The 12,835-nt window shown below is 44.6% G+C and overlaps 1 protein-coding gene across 2 annotated transcripts; it reads right to left on the bottom strand.

The window, feature by feature from the left end:
* Window positions 1-684: 684 nt before the first annotated feature.
* On the bottom strand, window positions 685-9,150 carry commd1 (copper metabolism (Murr1) domain containing 1). Of its 2 annotated transcripts, none has more exons than XM_046375793.1 (3): window positions 8,932-9,150; window positions 8,179-8,469; window positions 685-2,328 (listed from the first exon to the last, which is right to left on the bottom strand). In XM_046375793.1, the coding sequence occupies exons 1-3, from the start codon at window positions 9,103-9,105 to the stop codon at window positions 2,221-2,223; spliced, it is 573 nt and encodes a 190-aa protein (XP_046231749.1). In that variant the 5' UTR covers window positions 9,106-9,150; the 3' UTR covers window positions 685-2,220. The 2 variants fall into 2 exon arrangements, with proteins under 2 accessions (XP_046231749.1, XP_046231758.1); XM_046375802.1 differs by having other exon boundaries at window positions 8,795-8,936.
* Between the last annotated feature and the right edge of the window lie 3,685 nt (window positions 9,151-12,835).

The following is a 12,835-nucleotide window of genomic DNA, read 5'->3' as shown; positions in this document are numbered from 1 at the left end:
CAGGACTCCAACACCTGGTTTCCCTTTTTCATACGCTGACTTTAGCATACTGATCTGATTCCCACACTGGACATGCAGAAAAGCATTAAATTTCAGGTAGTAAATGGACTCTTCCTGCTCCAGCTGTGGTGCAGCCAGACAGAGGACAGGATGATGAAAGTTAACCTCTGACACCTCAGGCTTCTCGCTAATCTCATCTGCAAACTCTCATCCTGAGAAGAAGATAACTGCAATCTGGTTGATGACAGGCAGAGAGATTAAAACCAAACAAGATGTGAGGCCGACAGTCAAAGTTTTATCTGACTTAAAACTGACTATTTTCTATTATTTTGTATTACTTTCACTCCAGTTTGGTACTGAAAACATCTTCTTCTTTTCTATTTACAACCATGTCAGGAAAACTTACATATAAAGTTTATAATTACTACATTTCATAAGTCAGACAGATGTGGGTCACTTTAGGAGTCTGACCTGCTCAGAATCTCAATGAAGCAAAACCCTGCGGTGTGAATTCAGCCTTAAATGCAGTTTATGATTCTGCTGTCTTTATCTCAGAGGACACGGTGGTTTGGTAATCAGAAGATAAAGTGATGAAGTCCACTGATATCACTGTGATAAAACTATTATGACAAAGGCAAGGAAGTACATGTTTGTTTCAGTATTTAGAAGAAGAAAACAAGAATATTAAATTTCTCTTTTGCTTTTAATCTCTATTGGCACAAAACTCCGTATAAGAACATTTTATCTACAGTTCATCAGATTACAGTAACGCAAAACTGCAGCTCAACAGCAGAATCGCGACCTGAACAAGTTTTATATGGTTTATCGACTCGATTTGAGACTTTGTGAGATGTCATCCACCTCTGAAGTAAGGCAGCCTCCTCTCTGAACACAGACACAGGAAATAAGCTGAAAAAACAACGAAGCTTGGTTTTATCGTATTATTAGCTTAGAGATAAGGCAAAGTAACCCACTGGAGAGGCGTGGACACTCTTTAGATAGTCACTCGAAACTCTTCTCAACGGTCTGCTCGTATCAGTAAGAGGCCACCGTTTATGAGTGTGGACTGGACTTTGTGAGCTACACTATCAGCCAACTGCTTATCTCACCTTGGTGTTTCTGAACGCGGTGAACCTGCTCGCCAGCGACTCAGGGTTTCAAGGATGCCCCTCTCATACCCAATCACAATCACATCACCTGTTATCCATGAAGCGGTTTACCTGCCCAATGTTCCAGACCTTCCCAGTGTGTTGTTGTCACGTGTCACGTGTTGCTGGCATCAAACTCAGGATAAGCAGAATGTTCAATATGTTGCCTCTGTGCTGCTGTCAGTCGAGTTTATGTCGAACAAGATTAGCAGATTATCTCATTCTGATGTTTTACGCAGTTTCATCACCATCTGGAGGTGTGTCGTCGTGTTAGCATATCAACACAGTCAAAACAATGATGCTAAGAGTCAAAGCTCAAGCTCACCATTATAGATTTAAAAGTTAGCTTGCTAATTAGCACTTAGCTTGATGTGCAGCTGAGGCTGACGGGAATGTCATGTAATTTCACGTGTATTTGGTCAAATTAAAATTGACCTAATGATCATGTAGTAGGTATTGCACATTGTCTCCTCCTTGTTGTAAACACTGTACAACCTTTTGACATGAAAAATACTTTACATGTATTTATTTCTACCAGTAATTCTTGACTTTTGCAGGTGTTTGTCGAGCTGCTGTGTAAAATTTCATCTGAAGGTGAATAAAGTTCGATTGAATTAAATATTCGTTAAAATTTAGCATCCTGCCTCTTCGTATGGACCCTGTGTGCAATCGCTCCATCTTAAACATCCACTTTAGGTTGAGTCTGAACACACCTTTAGATTCCTGTGATCTTGACCTTCTGTGTCTCCAAAGAGGGCGGAGCTGCTGTGCTCAGAGAGGAGCCTTCACCCTATCAGAGGACTGCAGAGGGATCACCCTCACGCAAACAGTAAAACACTTTTCGTTAACAACTTTGTTACGGCAGGTTAAAAATCATACATGACCGTGTGCAAACGTATGTGTGCGGTGATGGTATGTTGTATACAGAATGTCCCATCAGCGTCTGTAGGCGGGTCGGATCCAGTCTGAACGTCTGATGAAACGGGTTCAACAGAGCAGCAACCGGACGGCTGAAGCCGGTCAGGCGACAGTCACACCTCACCGCTTCTCTGCTGCCTGACGACAAAAGGTTTCACGTGCGGTGGACGATGCTGTCGATGCTCTGCTGGACGTCAGCCATCTTCTTCAGCACCTGGCTGACTTTGGCTTCGTCAAACTCCAGACACACAAACTCCGAGTCCTGAGCGGGAGGAGGAAGACATTATTAACACTCCAGTTCGAGCACAGACATTCAGAGCGTGTGAGTAAACACAAAGCATTACAACTTATTAACTTTGACCGTAAAGCAGCTCAGCTCATGTCAGTTTTCTTTCCTTTGGTCTTTGGCCTCTCTGTAGAGCTGCTGACTCAACAAGAACTGGAGGAAGTCCGGCCAGAAAACTGTTTCGTGGCATTGAAGAGAGATGCCATCTAAAGTAATATCAGACAAACTGAGCCTGTGCCGCACTGAGCCCGAGGTCTGCTGGTGGGCAACATCACTGATGTTCTGTCAGACAACAGTGGACTGTCTGTTTGGACATCTGGACTCATAGCATCCATATTATTTTACAAAACAAACAATGAAAAGTGTCATTTCTTTCCAGAATTTTCCTGCTAAAATGTGGCTCCATTGAAAACATGGAATTAGATGTAAACAATTCTTGGAGCTCTCAATCATCCACAGCACAGTCAGAAAATAAAATCCATCTACACGATATTAAATTGTTGACTGTACTGACTGTATAGTGACTCACATGGTCCCATGGCCCCGTCGGAGGTCAGGGGACCAGGACCACCTTCACTGTTAAGCTACAAAGTTTAAAATGGAAATACTTCAAGAAAAGTATCACAAAAGTGTACAGCTCAGTACCTGGAAATGGTTTTTAAGAAACGACTTCAGCAAGAAGCTGCAATCAAAACCCTGATCAGAAAAATAAAAAAGTCAGATGTGACTTCATTTTAGATTCTTTTTGATTTATTTAAGCTTTATTTGTCATATTTAATCACAGTCGAGATCGAAACGACTGACGGCTGAATTAATGTGACACGTTTTGATGGTAGGCTAACCGGAGCACCCGGAGAAAACCTCCACTCACACGGGGAGAACATGCCAACTCCGCACAGGAAGGCCGGGAATCCCACCCTCATGTGAGGCCACAGTGCTGACCAATGGGCCACCGTGTTGTGGTTTGATGTGTTCAGAAACACTGAGAGCCTCCCCTCCACGGACAGCTGGACGGTCAGATGGAGTCAAAGTCAGGATCAGTGTCCTCTACACGTGAACAGCAGCCCGTAAACATCCTGACAAACCAGTTCCTCCTCCTGGGCCTCCTGACGCGATCTGACATTTCCTTAAACCTGGTCTCAAGCTCCTCATACTTGTCTGCCCACTCTTGCTCCTTCCTTTCTAGGACTTTTCTGGAGTTTAGAGTTTGGATGTCCAGCTCGTCCTCGACAAATTCCAGAGACTCCTGAAGCTCTTCGATGTCCTCTCTCTGTTTCTGCAGCGTAGCTTCATGAGTCTTCCAAACCTCAGCGATCGCTTCGTCCATGATTTCCTTAACCTGACCGATCTTGAGGCAAACCGTCGTCTCCTCTTCCTCCTCGTCAGGCTGGACATCTTTTCCACGAAGGTCTGATTTACGCTCCGGCATTTTGAAGCCAAGAGCCCCGTGCATCTTGACACGGAGATCCTGGCACCTTCTCGGAGCCTGGAGCTTCTCGTCCGTCTCTGGCTCGGCGTCCTCGTCCCGCTGCTCTCTGGACTGAATGAAGGCAGCTTGCTTCTCCAGCTCTTTGGTGGAATTCTTCAGCTGCAACTGAACCTCTGCCAGGTCCAGAGGCGCCTCTGTGCTCCAGCTGGGCGGGTGTTGCAGCTGTTTCTGAGCCTCCTCCAGCTTGGACCTGAGGTCCACATTGACGGCAGACACCAGACTCAGTCTGGAGGCAAAGTCCTCCTGGGCCTCCTTCATCTGCTGACGGAGTTCCTGCTTTGTCCTGTCTGCTTCCTTTGCATTCTTGTAATGGCGCTTAAGCTCGACTTTCAGGTCAGCACTTATTTTAACTTGGACACGAAGGCTGTAAAGAGCCTGCTTCTCCTTGTCTTTGGCTTCCTTCAGCTTCAGCTTGAGAGATGCGATCTCTTCCCTCAGCTCTCTTTTGCCGCAGGTGTCCTTTACCTTTTTACCCTGGAGCAGATCGAGGACTGCACCCAGGGTCTCGTATTTGGTCTTCAGTTGAGCTTTAGCACCTGGCGAACAACACATGAGGTTCATCTTGGTCAGCTGGAGCTCTTTACTGACATCCATCTCCCAGCTTGCAATGTAGGACTTCACACGAGAGTCCAGGTCTGCGGTCTTTGCTTTCGCCATCTTTCTTCCTTGTCTTTGATCGGTTTCTCGATAACGTGGGTCACTGCGGTGACACTCAGTACTGAATGTAAAGCGCGATCTGTGGGATCTGAAAACGCTTCCTCTTCTTCTCCTTTTCAGCTTCAAAGCTCGTGATGACATCATCAAAGGAAAGTGTCTTTGATGGAGTTTTGGTGAGGCTGTGCACGTGATGTCACAGCAGGTGGAGGTTGCCATGGTGACAGGTGCTGCATTGTTAGCTTCAACTGGAATGTTGCCAAAACAATAAATCCAAACATAAAATGGGGAAAAGCTGTTGTGTGATTGGCTGTACAAAGATTCATCAGAAATCTGAGCTTCCACATGGCCACATGGCCACGGTCCAGGGGCTCCATGATAAGCTGGAAGGCTCACCATCAAGTCCAACTTCCTTTAATCTAAGGAGATAACGAGTTGTCTTGAGGTTTGGCAGTTTCCCGTCTACTAAATACAGCCATGTTGCTGGATGTTCTGTGAGACTGGGCAGCAGGGCGGTGCAGTGGTCAGCACCGTCACCTCACAGCAAGAGGGTTCCAGGTTCAAATCTGGGTTTGAGTTTGCATGTTCTCCCTGTGCCTGTGTAGGTTTTCTCCAGCTTCCTCCCACAGTCCCAAAAACATACTCGTTAGGTTAACTGGCTGCTCAACATTGACCATCATTGTGTATGTGTGTGGTTGTCTGCCTTTGTGTGTCGGCCCTGACACGTGATTGTAACCAAAGTGTTGAGACATTTTTGAACTTCAACCAAAGACAAACCCAAAACTCAACTGCCAAAAAAACAAAACAAAACAAAAAAACATACAGTACATACGAAAAAATACATTTAAAAAGAACAAATCCATGTTGGTTTCTTCTGAACAGGTCCAATACACAGTAACGTCTAAAAGTCTGGAAAAGTAAAGTGGTGGTTGTAGGATAAAACAAATTCACCACTCTGATCATTGGAAAAGTTTTTGCTCCCAGTATTAGTAGTACTAGTATTGCTCCTCGACCCACATGCTGTTTTTACCTACAATTGGAATAACAATAACAATAATAATAATAACTTTATTTACACAGCACCTTTTAAAAAGCAGGTTCCCAAGCTGCCAAAAAAATCAGTAAGAAAGTTAATCGTCAATAAATGTAGGAAGAAGATAGGAACAAGATAAACGGTCGGTAAAAAGACGACATCACATATAAGCCTGTCTACATAAACGGGTTTTAAAAGAAGTCCCTGACCCTGAAAGCCTGATCTCCTCGGGCAGGTCGTTCCAGAGCCGAGGAGCCCTGACAGCAAAAACCTGATCACCTTCAGTCTTTAACCTTTGGAACGTCCAAAAGGTCCCCACCTGAGGACCTCAGGCTGCAGGCTGGCTCATGTAATAATTACAATAACTTTATTTATATGGCACCTTTCAAAAACCAGGTTTCCAAAGTGCTTAACAATCATTTAAAACAAAACGGGGTCAACAACTCTGTTATGTATGTTGGGGCCAAATCCAGACGCAGTAAAAGTTCTAAAACGCACAGGATGTCTGTTTAAAATCCTCATCCTGACATCATCGGTCATTCTTCTGGAGTTTGTTTGATTTAAATCTGGTCACTTTCTTTCATCAAATCGTATCAAAATAAGGGGACACAGCAACAGTAACTCTGAATGACTCTAATGTGTGCGGACCAAGAGGGACATCATGTCCCAGCAGCAGAAACAGGAAGACATACTGGCTTTGTGGCTTAGCTGAAACCGAAAACGACCAAAAGACTGCACACATAAAGACACTCAACAACCCAAACCATCTCTAACACACCTGCTCAACTCACGTCGCCAAGTCCCTGGCTTCAGATGAGATTTGTTTCCCACCAAAATGGAGTTTGTTTTGAAATTAAGGTCACCATCCAAACAGTAGCCTGGACTGAACCATCCCCTGAGAGGGGCTCCGTGACTCTCTTCAGCCCAGGACCCAGATCGAGTCAATTTAGCCTCCTCGTAGGACCGGGACTTATTAAAACACACCAGAAATCCGCTCACATCCAGAGCCAGGCCCCCCTGCCACAGTGGAATCTGTCTCCAAAACCAGTTCACGCCGGTGCTGTCGAGTTTAAATGGCATAAAAGCACAACGTTCCACCACGCAGATTCTACATCAGGTGGCAGCCTCTGCTAGTCAGCAGCAGAAACACAAGTTGGTTACGAACCTAATTATTTATTTTTCAGTCAATGTCCATGTAGAAACCACTTCTGGAGTTCAGTGTCTGCAGGACACCATACTGTCCAGTAGGTGTCACCTTTGAGCTTTGGCTCACTTACAGTACAGGCAGGGACTTTCACTCAGGTGACAGGTGTTTGCTGGACGGGGGACTGTCCCGCCCACCTTTCCTCCTGCGTGTACAACACACACACACACACACACCAGCTCTCTCATGAGAATATGAGCCACGTCAAAGACACAATATTTTTCCTGGTTATCTTTAATATTTGAAGTGTATGGCTTTCAATTTACATTCTAAATATTGGACTGCATTGTATCGATTGTTCTCAATCTTGGACTGGTGCAAGAACGTGGACATGGTCTACAGAAAGGGCCAGAGCCGCCTCTACTTTCTGAGGCGGCTGAGGTCCTTCAACATCTGCAGGACGATGCTGAGGATGTTCTACGAGTCGGTGGTGTCCAGTGCCATCACATATGCCGTTGCCTGCTGGGGCAGCTGCCTGAGGGTGAGGGACACTAACAGACTCAACAGAATCATCAAGAAGGCCAGCCATGTTGTGGGAGAGGAACTGGACTCTCTGACAGTGGTGTCTGAGAGGAGGATGTTGTCCAAAATAAGGACTATACTGGACTTTCCCTCTCACCCTCTCCACAATGTGCTGATCGGCTACAGGAGCTCGTTCAGCAACAGACTCATACTGCCACGATGCACCACAGAGCGACACAGGAAATCATTCCTGCCTGTCGCCATCAAACTGTTAAACTCAGCACTGTGACGGACACACTCACTGTTTATACAATGTACATATTGGCTACTTTTACACATTGTACATACCTGTATTTTTAAATTTTCTTAAAAAATTTTTTGAATACAGTTTTTGTAAATACTACTGTACTTGAGATTTTAGTTTTTGTTTATCCTATTTATATACTCTGCACTTTTCTCCTTTCTTGGTCGGGAATACTGCATGTGCAATTGTCTGTAGAAACAAGAATTTCCCTCCAGGGATTAATAAAGGAATTCTGATCTGATCTGATCTGATCTGATCCAGTTGGTTATCGTCTGATTCATGTGCAGTTATCTGTTTATAGAGACTGATAATACATTGACAGAAGCAGTGTTACCATAACTGTTACAATAATACTGCATACAGTAAAATTATTTTTATTTTCTTGATTGTGTGTGAGTCAACAAATGAAAACTGAAGCAACAGCATTCATGTCGAGATCTACTTTTTGTGTATAACTTGATGGTTCATGGTTCCAATGTACATGCTGTACTGCTGAGTTCAGCTGGTGGGGAACTGAGCCCCAGCTGGTCCATTCAGTCCCTTAGCAGTTATATCACACATTTGTGTTCCAGAAAAACCAAAAAGGGCAGGAAAGTGCAGCAGAACACTGTGGCTGTCCTGGTCAGCGAAAACCATGAGCCCGAGTGAGCAGCAGAGGAAACACCAGATGTCAGACTCACCTGTCCGGCTCGGCCCAGCTCCAACTCCACCAGTGCAACGGGGCCGCTGTGGGCTGCGTCACCCCGGCTGGCTGCAGTCTGGAGGTCCACCCTCCAGGAGAGGCCCCTGAGGCCGGGCTGCCAGCGGCTCTGAGCCAACAAGCTCTCCCGCACTCGCGCTCTCTGGCTCTTCCAGAAGCGAGAGAGGGCGGCGGCCTGTTCGGCGGTCACCCCACCGCCGCCCTGCCTCCTGGTCTGGGCTGTGAGGAAGGCCTCCAGCTGGGCGTGGTCCATGTCTGCTGTGGCGATAGACTGAGAGGATGAGAAAGATCAGCTGAGGTGCACCACACAACTGGAGCTCTGCAGTTTTGTTTTGTTTCTTAAACCAAAATGTGCCAAAGTTCACATCCAAAAAATCCAAAGAGGGAGGTGAGTCTTACTCAAAGGCTGACCTGCTATGCCAGTGCTGCCCCCTGCTGACAACAGGTAGGACACACAGGCGTGGACCACAGAATAAAAACATCAATGTGAATAAGTTTCACGCCGCACCGTTAACATTTCGGCCAGTCTGAGCCACTGAGTGTATGGAACAGATCAAATCACGATTCATAAACACGAGCTGTTTGCTGACATTTACCTGAAAACTCTAACAAACGGGCCCCTGCGTTAAAAACAGTCCACGCAGCTTGATTTCTACCAATGACTTGCTGACACAGCTAATGACCCAGACGACACTCCCGCTTTGTGACCCGCAGGACGGAGGCGTTTCATCACCTTCAGGAGGCCTGTCATCCTGTCCCGCAGGGCCGTGAACTCCTCCCGCGACAGCTCGGGGTACAGCTCGTCCTTCAGCAGCTCCTCTGTGATGTCGCTGTTGGCGTAATATACGATCTGAGCGATTCCGTTCAGAAGCCCGCTCAAAGACTTCGTCGCCTCGACGTCCGCCATGTTTTCCTGTCAGCACGGTCACGTGAAGCGGATGCAGCATATCACGTGAAGTCCGTCAAGGCAGAATTGCATTGTGGGAGTTGTAGTTTTATCGTGCCAGGCATTTTATTCCCGTTTAGTTTTCTGAATGAATGTAATCTATTATCGTCATCAACGTTAAGTTACGAGTTAGGTTCGTTTTATTTGAAATTACTGACTAAATGGAAACAAAGCGATGCAGATTCATAACCCTGTTCAGTACTGGAAGAACTGAGCACACTTTTTATTTCTGTTTTGTTTCTGTTTATTTCTTATCCTTATGCCTGGAAGTCACTCAAAGAGTCAAAGACCGGGATGACCGGGATGACTGAGAATCCACAGATGTGCCTGAAAGCGTTTTTCACTAAAACAGCATTTTTATTTGAGAATTTCATGATGCTGATTTTTCCAAAACTCATATTCTTCCTAAGTGTGCAATTGCTATTTTTTTTAACCTAAAGGGACAGTTTACCCAAAAATCAAAATTACATATGTTTCACGTTCCCTGTAGTGCTGTTTATCATCCAGATAGTTTTGATTTGACCTGCAGAGTTCTGGCTGTTGAGATGTCTGCTATCTCAATGGGAATACATTTGATAAACTCAACAGTGATGTCCATGTCCAGAGTGTACAGCGACAGACTACAGCTTTAATATTTTCTCACTTTTGAATAGATTAGATTCACTAGGTAGTTAAAATGGGACATTTTAATTAATCACGCAGGCTCTAACGTGTTATGTGACTCACAGAGTCTACATAGAGTGATATTCCTCAGGGTATCGGCATAAACTGTATCTACGATGGTAAGACGGTCACCTGCTTAATGGACTCTGTGTTTACTTTTTAGGGGCACTACGTTATTTTTTAAGGCATGAGTTTCCAAATGAGTGGCACACGGACAGACTGGAGTGGATGCTGAGCCAAGCTTTAATCAGAAAGAAAAGAACAACAGATGATGGTGATGCTTTACAGAAGTACTGAGTACAATTACACACTGTAAGTACTGAGGATACTGAGGTTCCTTTACATTAACACTCCTTTTCTTTTGTTCAGTTTATTAATGTGAGTGAAGAACACTACCGCAATCTGAAACAAGGTGAAAATAAGCTGTTCATCTTCCGTCCTGATCAGCTAAACGGTCATTTCTGTGTCGCTAACTGAAAGGCACTGAGGTCACATTTCCTGTGGCTGGTCAGTAAAACTGGCTTTGACTCAGGATTCAACACACAGATACCAAGAGTCTAATGTCCACATTAAACAAACTCAGTAACATCACAATGCATATCCATTCCCACTAGTACTGGGCGTATTTGCACTAATGTAGGCCTGGGAAATCAATGGACCGGTTGAACTGTATTTACTACAAGTATTTTGTAACCATTTCAAACTTTGAAGCAGTGTCTGGTTTTATGCTTAGGTTTGCTCCTGTAATTTAGATTTCTGAAATCACAGCAGAGGTGGTTGATGCTTGGTTTTCATTTGAAAAAAAAGGAAAAAACAAATAAATAAATAAAAATTCTGACATTTTGCTTTGGACTGAAATAAACACACTGGTTATACTTTTGTGGCGTAGTTTGGTTCATCAGTGCCTGAAGGGGAAGAAGACTATGTATTGTCTGCAGCATCTGGTATTAAAAGCTATATATAAACTATGTGAAAATCAAAATTGCACGTTTAAATCATAATTGCATTAAGTTCAGATGCTTTTTGGGCTACAGAATACCCCCCAGTTTTATCTTTTTGAATGCATAATAAATACTTGTAAAATACTATGAATGCTAATACTTTTAACCAATAAGTATGGCCGCCAAGTAAAGAAACAGCAGTTTGAGTTTGAGATGGTTTACTTTCACTTTGCTATGGTTAAAATTGTTTTTTGGGACAGCTGTGGGACAGTGATGAAAAACGTTCATCTGGAGCCTTGATGGAAGAAAAGGAAATAAGCAATTTTTCATGGGACTGCAGCCCAGATTAGCAGCTTCTCACAAATTATCTCATTTAAATCATTTCACCCAAAGGACCTTCTGCCCCGACCTCCTCGCCAGCCTCTACTACAGCCTCTACCCCAGCCTCCACGACTTCTTCCACGCCAGCCTCCACGACTTCTTCCACGCCAGCCTCCACGACTTCTCCCACGACAGCCTCTGCGCCACCCTCTATTCCATCCACCCCTCCCACGCCAGCCACCTCTTCCCCGCCATCTGCCTCTTCCACCCTTGCAGATCCTTCTACGCCTGCATTTCCTTCTACCCCATCCACCCCTCCCACGCCAGCCACCTCTTCCCCGCCATCTGCCTCTTCCACCCTTGCAGATCCTTCTACGCCTGCATTTCCTTCTACCCCATCCACCCCTCCCACGCCAGCCACCTCTTCCCCGCCATCTGCCTCTTCTACCCTTGCAGATCCTTCTACGCCTGCATTTCCTTCTACCCCAGCCACCTCTTCCACACCATCTACCCCATCCCCGCCATCTGCCTCTTCTACCCTTGCAGATATTTTTACGCCTGCATTTCCTTCCAACCCAGACAACTTTTCCACACCATCTACCCCTCCCACGCCAGTGTGTGCCTGTTTGTTTATCTGGTGCTGTTGGTTTGACTCTGTCTGTTGGTGAGACTGTTACTACACTGTTTTCTGTGACCGGTTCTTGTGTTGACAAGGCATCGAGAACACGTGCGACAGCCATTGATTGTGCTGCTGCCACCATTCTGGCGCCCTGGTACGTTTCCTTCACTTTGTTTGCTGGGTCAGGAAGAAGAACTTGCTTTAGGTTATTAGGGTCTTGGTTCAGTGGGAGGTTCACAGCCAGACTGAGGGAGTCACCAAGTGCAATTCTGCCAAAGGAAAACATTTTTAATGAGTATCTTGGTATAAGGTATATACTGTTGATGATTGTAAATAAAGTTTGAGAATTGTGAAACTGCTGATAAATTCAGAATCATAAAGAATAAACAAAAACAGTTTTAAAGGTCCTGTGCTGGAACAGCTTATAAGAGAAGAATTTCAGTGACAAGGATAACGACTGCACACGTTTGAGTTACCATTGATGAACTGGGCCCTTATAGTCTGAAGTGGACCATTTTGTGAGGTTAGTGATGGATGTGAAAGTTAATTTTTGCAAAGAGTCAATCGTCACACTAAATCAAGCCTTACAGAAACCATAAGGAACTCGACATACAAAAACACTTGATAAATACATGAATATTGTGAACACAGTGAAAACATAATAATAACCATTAGCTAGCGGCGTGTTAGCATGCATACTAGTAACATATTAGCTCTTTATTAGTCACAACAATTCTGTCAAAAAGCGTCACTGGGGGCCTCAGAGGGCTGAACTCCGATGCAGAGTCACAAAAGGGCAGGGAGGGAAAAGTCCAAATCAATAGTCTTTTAAATTTTAATGAAAAACTCAAAATAGTGAACAAGTGTTGAACAGCACATTGCAGTAACAACATTTATGAATACTGTAAGTCATATCAACACTCCAGCTCACTCTTTTTGACTTGTAAACTGGAAAACTTTAACTTTCGTTAACTTAATATTCTTTAAAGTATATACACACATTTTTTAATTGTTTATTTACTCATTCAGTAGCAGCTGTAGTAGTAGTAGCAGAAGTAGCAATAGTAGCAGGAATAGTAGTAGCAGCAGTAGTAGTAGTGATAGTAGCAGCAGGAGCAGTGGTAATAGTAGGTTACTAGTAGAAGTA

The sequence above is a fragment of the Scatophagus argus genome, chromosome 2, assembly GCF_020382885.2.
Source record: "Scatophagus argus isolate fScaArg1 chromosome 2, fScaArg1.pri, whole genome shotgun sequence".
In the NCBI taxonomy this organism is placed as follows: Eukaryota; Metazoa; Chordata; class Actinopteri; family Scatophagidae; genus Scatophagus; species Scatophagus argus.
The sequence above is the reverse complement of the archived record's forward strand: the minus strand, read 5'-3'. Positions and strand labels throughout refer to the sequence as shown.